Consider the following 18,461-nt stretch of genomic DNA (forward strand, 5'->3'; position numbering starts at 1 on the left):
TTCACATAAAAAAGTGTCTTTGGGCAAGATACTAAGCCCCAAATAGCTCCTGACACATTTATTAGCAAAGTAGGTTCACAAATGTATGCACCTTGCTACCACATCAAGGTGTTTTTCTTTTACACAAACACTCCTAGTATAGCTCAGGACAATGATCAGTCTTGTGCCAATTGAACGGTCAATGGTTTGAGCCCTGGACCACATGTCAAAGAGTCCTTAGGCAAGACAGTGAACCTCACGTTGCCTCTGATGCATTCATCAGTGTGTGTGAATGTCTGTAAACACACTGCACAGCCTGTAATGCTGTATAAACTAAGAAGTGCTGTGTGTGGGAATGAGTGAATGTGGTTTGAGTGACCAACTAGACTAGAAAAGCTCTAAATAAATACAGTCTGTTTACCATTCATACATAGCTTCTTATTCTATATAGGTAACATATTTTCAAAACAGAAATTAAGTTTCATGGTGTCAATAAAGATACCTGAATGCGGCTGGCTGCTGTGTAGGTGTCGTTGGTGGTGCTAGTCAAAGCTGTATGAGTGATGTTGTTACACTGAAGGGGGGGGGGATCAGTCCTTGTTTTTACTGTGGCGTCTTTCTAGTTTGCTGTGCTGGATCTGCTGCTGGAGTCTCACAATCTGCTCAGTTCAAAAAAGGAGAAGAGGAGAAGACAACACAAAAACAAAAGTTTTACATTCAGGAGCAAAATCGCCACAACCCCTGTCCCCTCATCTTCACACCATCTTCCCAAACAACACAAGCTAAGGAGCTGAACCACTACAGACCCGTCACCGTGACCTCCCACCTTATGAAGACCCTAGAGAGACTCGTCCTCACCTATCTTCGCCCCGTGGTAGGCACAGCGATGGACCCGCTGCAGTTCGCCTACAGGCCAAACATCGGAGTGGATGACGCAGTGATCTACCTGCTGCACTGGGCGCTGACTCACCTGGACACCGCCATAAGCGCTGTGAGTCATGTTTTTTTAACTTTTCAAGTGCTTTCAACCACCAGTCAGCCATCCCTACTGCAGGGGAAGCTGGAGGGGGCAGGTGTGGATGGACAATTGGTATCATGGACGATCGACTACCTCACCAATAGGCCACAATAGCTGTGTGTCGGTACTCTCACCATTCCTCTTCACCCTCTGTACTTCAGACTTCTCTGATGACTCAGCCATTGTTGGCTGTGTGTCTGAGGGAAATGAGCTGGAGTACAGGTCATCCTGTACTTTGTGGACTGGTGTGAGCGCAACTGCCTGTGCTTAAACACCAGTTAAACGAAGGAGATGGTGATTGACTTTCGGAAAAAAGTATCTCATTTACCAGTGAACATCCAGGGCTCGGACATTGAAACGGTGGACGTTTTTAAGTACCTGGGCTGTAACTGGACTGGTCCAACAACACAGATGCAGTGTACAAGAAAGACCTAAGTTCTTGTACTTCTGAGGAGGCTGAGGTCCTTTGGAGTGTGCACACCTCTGCTCAGGACTTTCTATGAGCCTGTGATAGCCTCAGTTATCCACCATGCTGTGGTCTGTTGGGGAGCGGGCTGCATGGACTGGGACAGAAAAAGACTGAACAAGCTGGTCAGAAAGGCCAGCTCTGTCCTGGGCTGCTTGCTGGACACTGTGGGGGAGGTGTGTGAGAGGAGGATGTTAGCCACACTGACGTCCTTTATTGACAATACCTCTCACCTTCTGCATCAGCCTGTGGAGGCTCTGAGCAGCTCCTTCAGACTGTTTCACCCTAAGTGCAGGAAACAACACTACGGTAGATCTTTCATTTCCACCGCCATGACTGTACAGCTCAACAGTTTAATTGCACTCTGGTCATTTCCCAAAATGTTATTTGCACAGTATTTTTTTTATTTTGCATTTTTCACTTCTCAGCGTTTGCTTTTCTTGTATTTCTATACTTTGAAATCTCATTCTAATTTATATATATCTATATATATATAGATATATATCTCATATTTATTCTACTATCTTTGCACTACTTTCTACTTTCTTTCCTGTGAGCTGCCTTAACAACTGAATTTCGTGACTGTGGGATCAATAAAGTTGATCTAATCTAATCTAAAATGTTAAGATACACTCTCAAGTTTTTTTGTTTTTGTTTTTGGTCCTCTTTGCCCTGTTTCTTGAGTCACTCCTGAGCAGTTTTTTCTATGTGGCCCAATGCATTGTACAATCTTGTAATCTGAATCGTTTAGATTCTAGGTCAGGATCTGACAAAAAGTAAACGTTCCCAAACATAGTTTCTTCAATGTGCTGACAAGTTTAATTAGGTTGACCTCACTTACCCAGTAATCAACACTGGATAGTAGAGGAGAGAGAATAGCAGACTATGACTTGGTCTAATCCAGTTAACCAAAACACTTCAAGATGGTCCGAGAGCCATGATACCAGTTAAGGTACTGTTGGGCATGTCCCCGTGTCTACTTTGTTGGCATCTATGCGAAGACACGGTTAGGACAAATACCATGCCATTACAATGTCTGTTCCACTTTTTGCTTCGTGTTTCCTTTCTCACTCCATTAACACTAAAAGGAGGTGCAGTTACATAATGGAGACGCATTCTGCTGGGCCAGTGGAGTCCACCAGATGTCAGCGTTTCCATTGAAGCTGGCAGGACTGAACTAACCTTCCCCTGCCCTGTCAGTAAAAGCAGGACTTGTAGTTTACTCTTTATGATGTGCTTCACGAGGAGCTGTTTAATATAATTGTGCAACTGTTTAAAATGACAAGAACCAAACTGTACACCAGAACATGTCCAGACATGTCCTCTCACACAGGCCTCACACTGACCCCGTTTCCTGTAGAAACAGAACTAATGGAAAAGGTATTAATAAAAGCTTTGTGTCAAAGCACTGTTATATGATCTCTACACTGGGTCCACTGAACCAGGTAAACAGTATAGTCTTTTTTTTTCCCACTCAGACTTTGTTGAAGTGTCCTTGGGGAAGACACTGAACTCATATAGTTCATCTGTGTGTGAGTGTGTGTGCAATAGAGGGAATAAATACTACTCTTTCATCAGTCAAACAGTTACTGCCAGGTTGGCCATCTTGCAACTGCATCCCACAAACAAACACAGGATGCAGATAAATGATCAATCATGACAACAACTACATTACTATAGCTGCATTCATCTGGAAATTCTCAATCTGCCATGTTCAAAATGTTCTGCTCCAGATACAACAAACAGTTTGAAGAGAAAAAAAAAAGGCAAACTGAAATCGAGAATGTGGCAAATGGTTACTTTACCTTCTCTGTTAAAAGCTCATTTTTGCTTTGTTAATAATGAAAATGTTTTCTGACTCATGTTTTCTTTCAACTGTTAGTTAACTCGAAATGAGGTCCTTACTGGCTTATTAGTGAAAGTCTACAGTCTGTAGGCGCAGGGCTTTCAGTCTATCTATTTGAGTGGGAGGACATCTAAATTGTTCAAATTGTTATTTAAGTAGGCCTGTTGATACTGTTAAAAAACTTCACAAATGTACTGTAAAACTTTTTTCTCAGCTAAAATGGTTACATACCTGCCAAAATAAAGTTTGACTGATAGACTTTCTGTCTTATCCTACAGGCTTCACAATTACTCGTGATGCAAATAAATAGCTCTCTATGCTGCTGTACCACTGAGCTTTGTGCTCTGTCCTTCCCCTCCTTGTAGCTTGTCTATTGCCATCTCTTGTTAGCTCTGCTCCTCCTCTGCAGCCATGTAACTCAATCATGTACTATGCACACTTGGGCTGAGTTGTCATCTGGCCGGCCTGTATTGTTCCCTTTACTGCGGAGGAGCCAGCTGGGACTCAGCTCACTATAAATTGCAGTGGCTACAGCCATTGCAGGGAGAGGAAATGGGTAGTTAGGAGTAAGATAGTGTTATCTACCACCTCCTTGCTGCTACTGAGTATCAGCAGGGCGGAGCTGAGTGAGGCTGATAATGCTAGATGGAGCGCAGTTTCAGTGGATTTGTTTGTTGCTTACAACATCAGTACCATAAACACAAATTTGCCCCAGCTCTCAAACATGAGGTTACAGAACCAGAAAAATGTAAATCAACCGTCCTTGCTTTACAATTGTGTGCTACTACATAAAAATCTTTTGGGTTTTTTTGACAGACGCTTTTATCCAAAGCAACTCACACTCATATCCCAGGTAGGCAGGTAGCATAAGGAGGGTCTTGTCTAAGGAGTCCTACTGGAGGTAGCACCTTTAATGTAGGGAGTCAGGATTTGAACTCTAGTCACCCACATGAAGGGCATCAATCTTACCACTACACTATCCAGTCCCCAAAACTTATTGATCTAACGTGATTTGGGTTTTCATTGCAATCCCTATGGGGAAAGGCTCCCACTGTGTCACACAGGGAATGAGGTTTAAGATTGAAGTAATGATGAGCTCTGAAATTTCAGTACTGGAAAAGTTAACGAAAGTCATTTCCCATTTATGATTGCTAAATAAAATATACTCTTGGTGGTTTTATTCCCGGCTTCCCTTAAGCCCTTAGGCAAGACACTGAATCCTCTATTAGCTCTAATATGTCTGTCGGTGTGTGAATGTGTGTGATAGAGAAAAAAGCACTGCAGACCTTTAAACACTGTATAGACTGAGTGCTGTATGAGTGGTTAATTAAATGAGAAAAGCACTATATAAGTACAGTTGTTTTACCATTACTATTACGTCTATTATTACTTCTAACTTAAGTTACATTGTTTTTACAGTATGAAGAGAGTGGTGTACAGTAAGAAGGTCCGGCTGGTAGCGATACCGAATACCAGGCACTGGTATGTCTGTTGTTAAAAATGTGAACGATACCCAGCTTTATCAAGAAGTGCAACATTTTTAATCAGGCTACACTAACTTCTGTTGTGTACTATATGAACTCTTGATACTTATTGCTTCTTCTTTAGGGAACCCATGTCAATGAGTTTTTGATCATTCACATTATTTAAAAGTGGAAAATGTTTTGGGCAATTGATGTTCACAATCAAAACGGCAGTTTTACAGTTCTGTGGATCAAAAAAGCGTGTGGCGTAAATATGATTATGGTCAGGGTAGTGTCATACCTCTTTGAGCTGGTCAGTGCTGCCCCAAGATGCAGAGCGCTGGTGTGTGCTCCTCTTCTCTGCAGTTTTGTCACTCCAACATCTAGGTGTCTGGAAAGAACACTACAGAAATACAATATTATCAGCACCTGAGCATTTAAGTTTTTAAATGTGGCCACTCTACAGTTCCCAAAAGATAACACCACTTCACTAAAATTTTATGGGTAATCAAGCAAAGAATTGATAATTAAAATGGGAGCATTTTAGCAATGCAATCCAAATTACTTGTAGAAAGAGCCAGCATTGGACACAGTCCACACAGTCCTCAGTGAAAGATGGGATGAGATCATAGAGAGATGCCAGCAAATAAGTTACAAGGTACCTCTTACCACACAGGAAACTCCTCACTGATCACAGCTGTTTTCAAATATTGCACTTGCTTCATAATTACAAGAAAAAAGTATTGTAGAAAAATAAAAGTCTAAGCCTAACATACTGAATGTACCAAACAATTAGATAAGCGATTTTGTTTGCGAGACCACATCGTATGCCCTGTCATCCAAATAATAGGTGAACATGTTCAACAAAAATGCTGGAATACCAAAATGAGGCAAAGGCAGATCTGAATTCTGAACTGCACATTAAATACTGCTCTCTTTTATCCAACAACAGGTAAGTCTCTCTCTGTTCAGGCTTCACATCTTACCATACAGTGGTGATGGTGAATCAGTGTCAACGAGCGTTAACCAGAGAATTTCCAGCTTTCTCTGCCTCCGTACACTGGTGATGTTTCACACAACAGCACACTTGGCATGCTAACATGATTTGTTATTGTAATATGACATGATGTCAGAAAGGTGTGACTGCCATGTTTCCGGGTGGTGATTTGGCTTCTAATGATGTCCATATGGAGCACCTGTTGGGCTGAGCATCTCTTCTCCACACAGAAATCTCCAAGTGAACATATGCTTGCATTTGAGAGGATGGAAAGAGCAGATTACTTTCTATTTTTTTTAGGATTCTTTTCTAGAAATAGTCAGTAATTTAATATTTCTAGTTTACTTTCAAGGAAATTGTTTTTTTTCAACACACATTTGAGGGAAAATTTTCTTTTTTTGTGGAATGGCTGACAAGTGATGAAAATTATTTTGCACCCTGATAAGATTATTTGGTTTTTGTTTTGTTCTTTCCCTAAATCTTCCCCTGATGTTTACACAGCTGTCAGATGATTGTATGTGGCAGTTGTAGAAAGCAGAATTTCAGTTTCTGTCAGCTGGTGCTAAAGGCTATGATTATAGTCAATAAAAGTTGTTTCATGACTTGTTTGATTGTAATGATGATGCAGAAATGATATTCTTCGACCACTGCAGAGACTAAAAATGTGCCACAAGTAGCTGTACAAACTACTATCGTCCCCAGTTTCTGAGGTGCAGACATTCAAAAAGAAGGGGATACATTGTCCAACGTTTCATACTTCCATTCGTCTTGTTTTTGTTGTTCCCAGTGGAAACTAACTTTTCAGTCAGAAACTTGTGGAACACCTAAAATTCAGATGAGAATCATCATTACGTGATTACCACACATATCCAGTATTCTATAATGAAATTAGCATTTGAGCATCATGGTGAAATGCACCATGTAATATGTCTATTTCGATGCAATCTGTTGGTTTCTTTAGCAAGGCAAACCTTTTTGAGTTGGCATGAATTAGACTGCTTTGGATTTGAATTAAGATGACATGGGAAATGATTATATTACAATGAACTGGCTTGAATTGGACTGTATCTTTGAAAAGACAAATAAATGCTCAACACAAATAGTAAATGCACCAAATGTTTCGTGTCTTGGATAAAGTTGTTGGTAGCTGTACAGTCATGATTAAAAAAGCTGTCGGGTTGGCTGCTCTGGTCAGATGTGACTGCTTAACATAAAGGTTTAGACACATCAAGCAAAATATATCAAAATAATTTGGAAAAACAAATCATTTGGATTTATTCACATGTAAATTGATACAGAAAAACAATTAATTGAATAAATATGGGATAGTACATTTTTTCTTTTAAATGGACCATTAAACTAAACAGTGTTTAAACTACATGTGAAGGCCCTCTGTATTGGGGCCTTGAAAATGTACATCTACAACATGTTTTTGAGTTTTGCCGTCACTTGTAAGCAATATCAGAAATATGTGGAACAATCTGAGCTGTTGGCCTCCCCTGGTTGTGTTGGTGCTGCCGTTGGTGCTTTTGCTTGCTCTGAAGCCCACATGCTTTTAGCCTTTTGTTAACCCTGCACGTCTATCTGTTTGTGTTGAAAAAAATTCCCTTCTGCAGGGGCTGAGAGAAACGCAGAGATACCACCATGCAAGCATTAACCGGCCAGCCCTTAGCAGAGAAACACATTCCTGTACACCAATATCTGTCCAGCAAAAGAACCAAGCCAGTCAATACTCATAATCATACCTTTTCTGACACTTCAAGTGTTAATAATCAACTATTATCTAAAGAGGTAATTTAGCTTCTGTGGCTCCACACAGATGTATAGGTGGTAAATGTCACACAAGGTGGAAGAAACAGGATGTATGAGTATGAGCAGGCACATCTGAGGCTGAACAACATGAAAGAATTCCAAAGCAGGAATGTGTGGGTATAAATTAAGGTCAAGGATGACACATTTCTAAAACGGCTACAGGAATACAATGATACTAATATCTTAGCTAGACCCAACACAGATACAACCACGGTATGAAGTGAATTTGGGGCTTCAAGACTCATTCAGGAGAGCCAAGCAATACATTTCGCCATAACAACACTAAGTTAGTAAATGTGGAATGTACAAACATGAATACTCTTGGCTCAAAACGTTCATTTAGGCTTGGGCTGCAAAAAGTGTAACACAACTCTTCAGTCTCAAGAAAAAAGTCCTGTGTAAGTCAAACACAAACCTTAAAAGCAACCACTTTTCTCATCCTTTCCTCTGAGATAACTGTGCAACAACATTTGACAGCATGCTAAAATATTTGCTTGGCTGGACATATGGAGAACGTCAAGTTCTTCAATGGTTGTAACCACCAGTCAGTCTTCGTTTAATGCAACTCCACTCTAATTTTTTCACTGACAGTATTTCCAAGATTGTATTTTGACAATATTTCCTGGTAAAGTTTGCTGAGATCAAAATGCGGTACATCTAAGTATTCCAAAAATGCATTTTGACCACAGGAGCATTTAGGTCTATTAGGGGTTTAATTCCTTGGTACCCCTCCATTTCCTTTGCAGGAACTAAGAGCTAATCTAAAGTTCTGCTGGAGATATTTTACCCTGAAAAATGGCACTGGTAGGGAGTTAGGATTTTTTATATTACCCAGAACCTTCATCTGGGGCTTGGAGCCAGGCCCAGAGTGGCTAAATGTGAGGATCAGTACAATTCCTGGTGGTCCGGTCTGATGTTAGGGCCGTAAGGGCCTGTGTTCAGTCATGGCAGTGGGTTGATTACGAGCTGCTACCGCTGTCCCTCTGTCGCCTACGGCTCCACTGGCTCGTTTTTTTGTTTGTTTTTCTGCAGATGCAAGATGGAAAGTAGAAAGAGCAAGGGTGGCGCGGAGAAGGCCAGAATTAAAAAGAGGAAAGCTCTGGAAACAGACGCAGCTAAATATACAAAAATTGGCAACTTTTTCACAAAGACATGCTTGCGGTTTGTAACGTCAAATGAGGATGATGAAACGGGTAAGGCAATTGAACTCTGCCTGCAAACCACCATTCAAGTTAATTAAATTATTAATTGTGTGGCATTGTGGCATATAACGTAACGTTCTATAATTCAGATGATAGTATGATGCGACGCCACATAACTGGGAAACTTTGTCTTGTCACCCCTCAGAGTCAGAAGATACAGCACCAAGCACCAGCTATAAGTCCAGAGTGGACAGGTAGGATTACTTATTGAGTGAATATTATTAGAATTAATATAATGAAAAGTAGGTGTAGACCTGCTCTATATGAAAAGTGCCCTGAGATGATAGATGATTCAGCACAACATTACTGAAACTGACCTGAATTGATCAGAAGGCTTTGTAAAAAGAGGAGATTTGCGCTGAGAGTTATGAGCATTTTTAAAATGTGATTTAGTGTCAGAAGCAGAGCCAGGAGCGATGAGGGGACTGCTTCTGTCAGTATGGAAGGAACAGGTGAGCTGTTGTAAAGGAGTGTGTGAACAAGCAATCATTAGTTCCAATATAACCACTTTATATGCTCAAATGATAAAGTCAGCCGTTACATTTTTATCATTAAAAGTAAGATAGTAAATACACAAAGCCCACAATTGAAAGGGAAAAGGATGAAAGTAATATGAAATAAACCTGCATATTTTGCTATTGAAAATATCTTACTTAGTTAAGTCAAAATGTGTTTTCCATATCAAATGTAAGGTAATATTTACATGACTTTAATAATAGGTCATGATCTAAAGTGGGCCAGTCTGAGGCATGGAACTCCAGGGCTGAAAATAAGTCCCCACTCCCTGCTTGCAGCACAGAACATCATTGACTGGTCGAGAATTCCCAGTAGAGCTGTGAATCTTTGCTTGCCTCGTGACACAATTACCATTCAGATGTAAACGGAGATGGGACTCATTTGAAATTAAATACATATTCTACACACTTTATTGGTTTTTATGTTTATTTTTTTCTTACTTTTTCTGCTTATCTTTTCTGATCTATGGTGCAAACATTTAATTTCACATTGGGAATGATAAAGTATTACTTTTAATCTTAATGTCTTGCATCTTTAAATTACTACATGACACACATAACTACATATTGATTAATACATACAAAAGGTCAGATTAGTCTGAATTCCCATGTTGTTTAGTTTTTTTAAAAATCCAGGAAAAAAAAAACAGACAACTCGCCCAAACTAGCTCACTCATTAATTCCTTTATGTGGATTGTAATTTGACTGAAGAATGCACATAGATCTGCTTCAGTAGGAAATAGGCTGCTCACACTGTGCTTCTAAGAACTTCAACAGCTGGTGGAACCTGGCGTTCTCTACAAATAAATACAAATTTACTCTGAAAGCTGCCGTAGATTTGGTGATTCTTTTCCTTTTTTCAGAGTTTGAGTGAGAGCTCAAAGTTGATAACGCCTCGCTAATCCCCAATAGTTGGGCTGCCTGCAATGAGGTTGCAGATATTTGCTCAAGGCGTGGGTTACCTGTACCGTTGCACCCCTAACCCAAACCAATCTGGGTTTAAAAGTGGCCACTCCACTGAAACGGTTCTGTTGCCTGTGACAGAAGCCTTAAAAGAAGCCAGAGTGACAGCTAACCAGGCGCTCACACCAAAAGCGTCTTGAGCGGCCGCGGTCGCTCAGGGTGCTCACAACCACCTCTGCTGCCAAAACGGCCAAAGAAGCCAAAGCGGCCGAATGGGCGGGGCTTTCAAATAGCAGGCATTATAATAATCCATTTATACATCGGTTCCTGCAATAATAAGTTTCCCCTTCATGGTTTTCCTCTCGCTCTGCCCTTTTCCGCCTTTTCCCGCCTTCGGAATCCAGATCGGCTGTGTCACGTCACTGCTCATTTGTATAAAGTTGAGCCTCTCTCAACTTTTGAAGCTCACGACGCTCAAGAAGCTCATGAAGCTCACAACGCGCTGCTCACAACGCCGGCTGCTCATCAACGCCAGTTTACATTGAAAATGAATGGCAGCTGGCCGCCTCGGCCACTCAAGACGCCCGGTAAAGCAAGGCAAGGCTATTTTATTGGTATAGCGCATTTCATACACAAGTGTAACTCAATGTGCTTTACATAGCAGGAAAATAAATTACAGAATAAAAGGATGAAAAGATAAAAAGATAAAAACGGCCAAAGACACGTAAAACAAAGCAAGACAATAAAACCCTTCTGTAAGTGCAAGATAGAATTAATAAAATGCTTTGGTAAGTCAAAAGGTAAGTAAAAGGTAAGTCAAAAGGTAAGTAAAAGATAAGTCCTCAGTACTTATCCTGCTCGACTTATCTGCTGCATTTGACACAGTCAACCACAGTATCCTTTTGTCCATACTCTCTAGCATGGGCATTACAGGGAGGGCACACTCCTGGTTTGAATCATACCTCACTGGTCAGTCATTCGTGGCTTGGTCACACTTCTGCAGCGCACCACCTCGCTACAGGGGTCCCCAAAGGTTCAGTACTGGGATCTCTTCTCTTTGCCATATACACCACCTCACTGGGAGAGATCATCCGATCACATGGCCTCTCATACCACTGGTATGCTGATGATACCCAGCTCTATCTGTCTTTCCCACCTGATGACCACAAGGTCTCAGCACGAATCTCAGACTGTCTCTCTGACATATCAACATCGATGAAGGCCCATCACCTCCTACTAAAACTCTTTAAAACTGAACTGCTTGTCTTCCCAGCCAAACCAACCATCCCTATCTCTTGATCCGTCAAAGGTAGCTAGATACATGGGTGTCATGATTGATGACCAATTGACCTTTAAAGATCATGTTGCCTCCGTTTGCATTGGTATTCAAAATCAGGCCGTACTTAACCCAACACACCACCCAGCTCCTGAAATAGTCTACAGTCATCTCCCGCCTTGACTATGGCAACGCTCTCCTAACTGGTCTCCCAGCCTGTGCTGTGAAACCTCTGGTCCAGAACGCGGCGGCACGTCTGGTCTTAAATCAGCCTATAAGACCACACGTCACCTCTCTGTTCATTGAACTCCACTGGCTACCACTGATGTAAGCCTACAAAGTGCTTAATGGAGCGGCTCCCATTTACTTGAATGCTCTCGCAAAGACTTATGTCATGACTCAGTCACTGCGGTCGTCAAAGCATTGTCTTCTGGCAGTGCCTACACCACACTCAAGAGAATCAAATACGTGGCGTAAATCCTTTTTTTTTTACAAACAGTGCCTGTAACACCGATGGTTTTAACTTAAATACCTGTCGCTAATGCACAAATACGTGGCATAAATGTTTTTTTCTCCAACAGTGCCTTTAACACTGATGGTTTTAACTTAAATACCTATCGGTAACGCACAAATACGTGGTGTAAATGCTTTTTTTCCCGAACAGTGCCTGTAACACAGATGGTTTTAACTTAAATACCTATCGGTAACGCACAATTACGTGGCGTAAATCCTTAATATGATGTACAAAGGGAGGCTAGAAAAGGTGCTGGATTTGTGTCCTGGGGAAACGCTGGAGAAGGCAGGTGTCACAAGGAGGTCCTGGGAAATGCTGGAGGAAACAGGGATCACAATGGCCCGGGGCAGCTGGAGCACTGAGTGATGACAGGTTAGTGAGTAGACAAAGTCCAAGTGGAAGACAGTCCCGAACAGTATGGTGAGATTGCCTTACTCTGATCTGAGGAAGCGGCGGCAGGAGGGAGAGGTAACGACTGACTGGCTGGAGGGTGTAATCCAGAGTGGCAGTGGGTGAGCAGGCAGGAGGTGAGACAGGTCCAGAATGCCGAGAGACACGAAGAATGCGAAGAGAACCAGGAAATCTGTAAGACTCAGGAGGACGAGGCAGAGCTGGGGCACAGAGATGACAAAACGATCTGGCAAAGACTGGTGCTCCTGCTGCTCCTTAAGAAGGGCTCTTGATGTTGGTAGATGCGTCACAGGTGTGTCAGCAGGCAGCCGCCAGACTCCGCCCAGGTAACCAAGGAAACCTGCTCACCCAGCCTGAAACTCACAACACACCTCCAAACCAGGTCAGATCATGACACGTAAATGCTTTTTTTCCAGAACAGTGCCTGTAACACCGATGGTTTTAACTTAAATTTCTATCGTTAACGCACAATTACGTGGCGTAAATGCTCTTTTTTTTCTTTTTTTTTTTACGAACAGTGCCTGTAACACCGATGGTTTTAACTTGAATACCTATCGCTAATGCACAAATACGTGAAGTAAAGGCTTTTTTTTCGAAAAGTGCCTGTAACACCGATGGTTTTAACTTGAATACCTATCGCTAATGCACAAATACGTGAAGTAAAGGCTTTTTTTTCGAAAAGTGCCTGTAACACCGATGGTTTTAACTTGAATACCTATCGCTAATGCACAAATACGTGAAGTAAAGGCTTTTTTTTCGAAAAGTGCCTGTAACACCGATGGTTTTAACTTAAATATCTATGGGTAACGCACAATTACGTGGCGTAAATGCTTTTTTTCCGAACAGTGCCTGTCACACCGATGGTTTTAACTTGAATACCTATCGCTAACGCACAAATACGTGAAGGCTTTTTTTTTCGAACAGTGCCTGTAACACCGATGGTTTTAACTTAAATATCTATCGGTAACGCACAATTACGTGGCGTAAATGCTTTATTTCCGAACAGTGCCTGTCACACCGATGGTTTTAACTTGAATACCTATCGCTAACGCACAAATACGTGAAGGCTTTTTTTTTCGAACAGTGCCTGTAACACCGATGGTTTTAACTTGAATACCTATCGCTAACGCACAAATACGTGAAGTAAAGGCTTTTTTTTCGAACAGTGCCTGCTACACCGATGGTTTTAACTTGAATACCTATCGCTAACGCACAAATACGTGGCGTAAATGCTTTTTTTCCGAACAGTAACACGGCTGGTAAAAAAAAAGACGGTAGCCTACCAGGAAAAGTCATTGATCGCCTTCTTCACCTGTGCACTAAAACCATCAAAGTCATCTTTCTTCAGTGTCCGAATTGAACAGCCTCAGAACTTTGTCACTCACTTCAGTCTCTTCGTTGTCGCTCTCACAATCTCATCTCAGATTGATCGCCTTTATTTAAAAGCTGCATATGCATTTCTTCGTTTGTTTTCCATGTTGGGGGTGAGTACAATATTTACAATATTTCAATAATTCAGTAGTGTAAGTGTGTTTGATTTATCGTACAATTTCATTGGACCGCTGTGAACTATTTGTTAATTTTATTGGTCTAATGTTCCGAGTGTGTTTTTGGCATCATGAAAAAAAAGAAAAAAGAAATATTAGCCGCATTGTATTATAAGCCGCGGTGCTCAAAGCCTGGGAAAAAAGTAGCGGCTTATAGTTCGGAATTTACAATACATTGATTTAAAGGCCTTATGTGGTATTGAACATAGCTACAAAAAAACTGTATATGTCATATATTGCCATTCAACCTATAAAATACCAGGATAGAAATTTGTCTTCGTATCACCTAGCCCAAGCCTCAACGAGACCTGGTAAACTTTCCTGCATCTAGCAACAGTGATAGGGTAACACCTGTGTCTGTTCTGCCATGGCTATCAGACACACATGGTTACGTCCTCTGCATAGACATAAACCATATCCATAGGGTTTTGTTATGTCTGGTACTTTCCAGTGTTACACCTGGTACCTATTACTGATTACTCTCACCTGTTTTCAATCCCATCATTACTCCCTCTGTAAATACTGTCTACTACTGTTTTTTTTTGACAAATCATTGTCATGTTGGTTTCTTTTCTCTTAGCCTGCGTTACCTCCTATGGATGTACTTTGTTTTACTTTTTCCCTCAGTTGTACTCAGTTCAGTTTAATTATAAGCTCTATGACCATCTGCTGGCTTCGTCTCTCTCTCTTCTCCACCCTGCTTTTGGGTCCACTTTCTCCTCTAATCTTAACACCATAAACTGTATCTATAATCACGTACACTGGCATTACAGTTTACTATTGAACTAGCAACCAGTATAACTTTTCCACAAATTCTTTTTTCCAAGTATACATTTAAAATTTTACAATTTTTGCAATTCTTCTGTTTCTTACGCCCACAAAATTCCATTAGTTTAAGTTTTTATTTATTATTGAGAGTTAACCATGATAGTTTTACGCTGTAATTTTAAGCACTACATGGTTTTTGGTTATAATGTACCATTGTTAAATAAATTCACTGAAAATAACAGCTGATATACAAATTAAGTAAAAGATTATTAATTTCCAATACAGTTGAGGAGGGTTGGGTTGTTACCAGCCATTTAATATTTTTTTAAATTTTTAATTCAAGTCACATGACTCAAATGTGTACAGTCTGCTGGATGTTGCATTACACATAAAGGCAAAAAGTTCTGTGTTGGCTGTGCTCACCTTTGTGGATTTATCTTTCATACAAGATGTGTGAGGCACATGGGTCACTGCCCTGTGAGGTAGGGCCCACTGATAGTACCAAAAGAAGAAGACCCAAGCTCTGCACCAATTGTCTTTTCAGCTGCACAGATACAAAGAAGAAAGAGAGCAGCTTTAGCTCAATGTAAAAGAAAAAGTTCAGATAAACGTAAATAATTTTAAACTTAGTACAGTTTTTCACTGTAAACTGGAACTCAAAATTATAGATAACAGTACCAGAAAGAGTATCAGTTAGTACTGATATCAAAACCAGGACTGCCACCGACAAAATTCAATCTAAAACCTTTCCACAAAATGTTAACACTTTGGTGAGCTGCTCAGAAATATTTAAAGTCACTATATATTTAAAGTCAATATATTTAGCAACCCACTGACATATTTTTAGTAAATACCATTCCAACACAGATCTACTATTGCAGAGCTGCATGTAGCTCTTCTGTTCAGCCCCCTGCCACTCTCTCCCACACACAGAGACTTTACAATCGGTTCTTCCCCTCCTAATACACATACACCTGATCAATACTTTTTCCCAAACCCTTGGTATATTTTTCAATCTAACATTTTGAACAAACCTTAGCTTCTTTCTCTGTGAGCACTTGTCCATCACATTGCTCCTCTTTGTCAAAAGTAAAATCTGTTTGATTGCAACAACTTTATGGGTGGTGTTACTTTGATGATTCACCAAGATGACAAGCACAAGATCTTTTCAGCTGTTCAACAGTATGGATTTTCAAAGGAATCGTCTTAAACATTTGTTGAATTAAAGTAGATTTCTCATTTAAGATGAGTCTTTAAGACTTGTGGATATCGTTGCGTAGTAAACACATTAGTACTTGTTTAAGGACATGTAAAGAAATGCTGTTTCCTGTATGTGCTTTGGGACACAACAAGAACTTCAATTCATTTGCCCAAATCAAACTGTATTATAAGTGTGGAGTGCAAAACTGCTGAAGACATGCTCATGCAAGACAAACTGTAAGCCTAACTGTTTCATTGGATGATAAAGAAATGCAGTCTTTGGAAAGCTGTCCTGTGTGATCAGTTTTGAGGGATTTTTCAGTTGACACTTGGTCCTTTGACAATGAAATGAAGAAGCTTGAAAGGTAGATGAATGATCTCTCTTTTACATTTCCTGCTCATAATTGGTGTTGTCAGGTCTGGCAGCACATGTAAAATCAAACATAAGTATTCGAGCCATTTGTACATACGAACAAGATGATTAATAATTTAGATTTTGTAATATTTGACCTAATTGTATTTTTGAGTAACAGTTGCAGTTCTGTATCATTTTGTGGAGTGCTTGCTTATTATTGTTAATAACTGCCGTCCTCTCATTAGTTAATACAGATAACGTGATGTAGTACGTGTATTTTGTTTAGTGAAGCTATGGAACCGTGAGAGCACACTAGTTTTGACCTTGCTTGCACAAGAATATTATTTTGTTGTAGTATTGCACAGTTTTTGTAACGCAAAGAATGGTTCTTCAGTAAACCCTTGAAAGAAGAACACGGACTGTGGAGTTTTCATTGAAGCACACGTCAGCTACATGCTCAGGATCTATAGTTTAGTGTGCCGGAGCCACTAGACAGAGCCACACTTACAGTAAGTTTTTGGCTTTTCCTTTGTAGAACAACACACTTACTAACTTCAGTTAAAAAGACTCCTGCAAGTTTCAAATTTGACACCAACTTTGCATGTTTTATCTGAGTTATAGAGATTTAAAAGTTATTTGAAAAGCTGCACCTTGGGTTTTTGACTCAGTAGCTGTTACAATAATTCCATATGGCTCTACATCAACCCCATTAAAGATATGACTTGTAAATCCACTGCTAAAAAATTTAAAGGAACACTTTGCGATCAGATTATAGCATCAAGTCAATTAAACTTCTAGGATATTGCTCTGGTCAGATAAGTAGCCGAGGGGGTTGTTAATCAGTGGCTTTGAACAATCTTTTCTGACTGTTTTTCACAAGTTTTGCATTTGGCTAGGGTCCGTTTCATTACTGGTAGCATGAGGTGATACCTGGACCTGGAGAGGTTGCACAGGTTATCCAACTCCTCCAGGATGGCATATCAACACCTGTCATTGCCAGAGTGTTTGCTGTGTTTCCCAGCACAGTTTCAAAAGCATGGAGGAGATTCCAGGAGACAAGCAGTTACCTTTGGAGAGCTGGACAGGGCCACAGAAGGTCCTTAATAAATCCATAGTACCGGTATCTGCTCCTTTGTGCAAGGAGTAGCAGGATGAGCACTGCTGGGAAAACTACAAAATCCAACAGGTCACTGGTGGGAATGATTCTGACAAAAAATATTAGAAACAGACTCCTTGAGTCCTCCTCTAGTAGGCCCTGTGCTCACTGCCCGGCACCGTGGAGCTCCAGTGACATTTGCCATAGAACAGCAGAATTGGCAGGTCCACCATTGGTGCCCTGTGCTTTTCACAGATGAGAGCAGGTTCACCCATGTGACAGATGTGAAAGGGTCTGAAGAATGGTAAATGGACTGTACGTGTGTAGTGCTTTTCTAGTCTAGTTGACCATTCAAAGCACTTTAACACGACATGCCACATTCACCCATTCACTCACACACTCATGCAGCACGTCTTAGTCCTAAGACGTTATTTCTTTTATGCATTCACACACATTCATACACCCATGAATGTGTTGGTTCAGTGTCACATGTAGCTCAGGGAAGTCGGGAGTCAAACAACTTGCGATTGGTAGGCCACTATTCTTCCTCCTGAGATACAGCTGGAGCCATAGAAAACGTTATGCTGCATGTGACATCATTCAGCATGATCGGTTTGATGATGGGTCTGTGATAGTCTGAGAAGGAATGTCCATGGAGGGACACACATACTCTACAGGCTAGACAATGGCATCTTGACTGAAATTAGGTATCAAGAAGAAATCCATGGACCCACTGTCAGACTCTATGCTGGTCCTGTGTTCCTCCTGGTGCACAATGGCTGGCCTCAAGTGGTGAGAGTGTGCAGGCAGTCCCTGGAGGATGAAGGAATTTATACCACTGACAGGCCGCCAGTCAGTGGTATAAATTCTAGTGGACTAAATCCAACTGAACACCTCTGGGGCATTATGTTTCGGTCCATCTGACACTGCCAGATTGTACCTGTTTTGGAGCTCAGTGATGCTCTGGTCCAGATCTGGGAGGAGATCCCATCTTTTCGTATCATAAGGTACATGCCTCGACGTTATAAGGCATGCATACATGCACATGCATACCATTTTGAGTTGGTGCAATGACATTTAGGCAAAATAGACA

At 40.9% G+C, this 18,461-nt stretch overlaps 1 protein-coding gene across 1 annotated transcript in view; it reads right to left on the reverse strand.

The window, feature by feature from the left end:
* Window positions 1–17,385, reverse strand: part of glcci1a (glucocorticoid induced 1a) — a 33,009-nt gene extending 15,624 nt beyond the window's left edge. Inside the window, 6 exon segments of the mRNA XM_072370119.1 lie at window positions 482–574; window positions 576–641; window positions 5,074–5,163; window positions 15,141–15,187; window positions 15,190–15,261; window positions 17,340–17,385. Coding sequence (XP_072226220.1) covers window positions 482–574; window positions 576–641; window positions 5,074–5,163; window positions 15,141–15,187; window positions 15,190–15,261; window positions 17,340–17,385 — 414 coding nt within the window.
* Between the last annotated feature and the right edge of the window lie 1,076 nt (window positions 17,386–18,461).

This window comes from Leuresthes tenuis, unplaced genomic scaffold, assembly GCF_036924035.1.
Source record: "Leuresthes tenuis unplaced genomic scaffold, fLeuTen1.0.hap1 SCAF_18, whole genome shotgun sequence".
Taxonomy (NCBI): domain Eukaryota; kingdom Metazoa; phylum Chordata; class Actinopteri; order Atheriniformes; family Atherinopsidae; genus Leuresthes; species Leuresthes tenuis.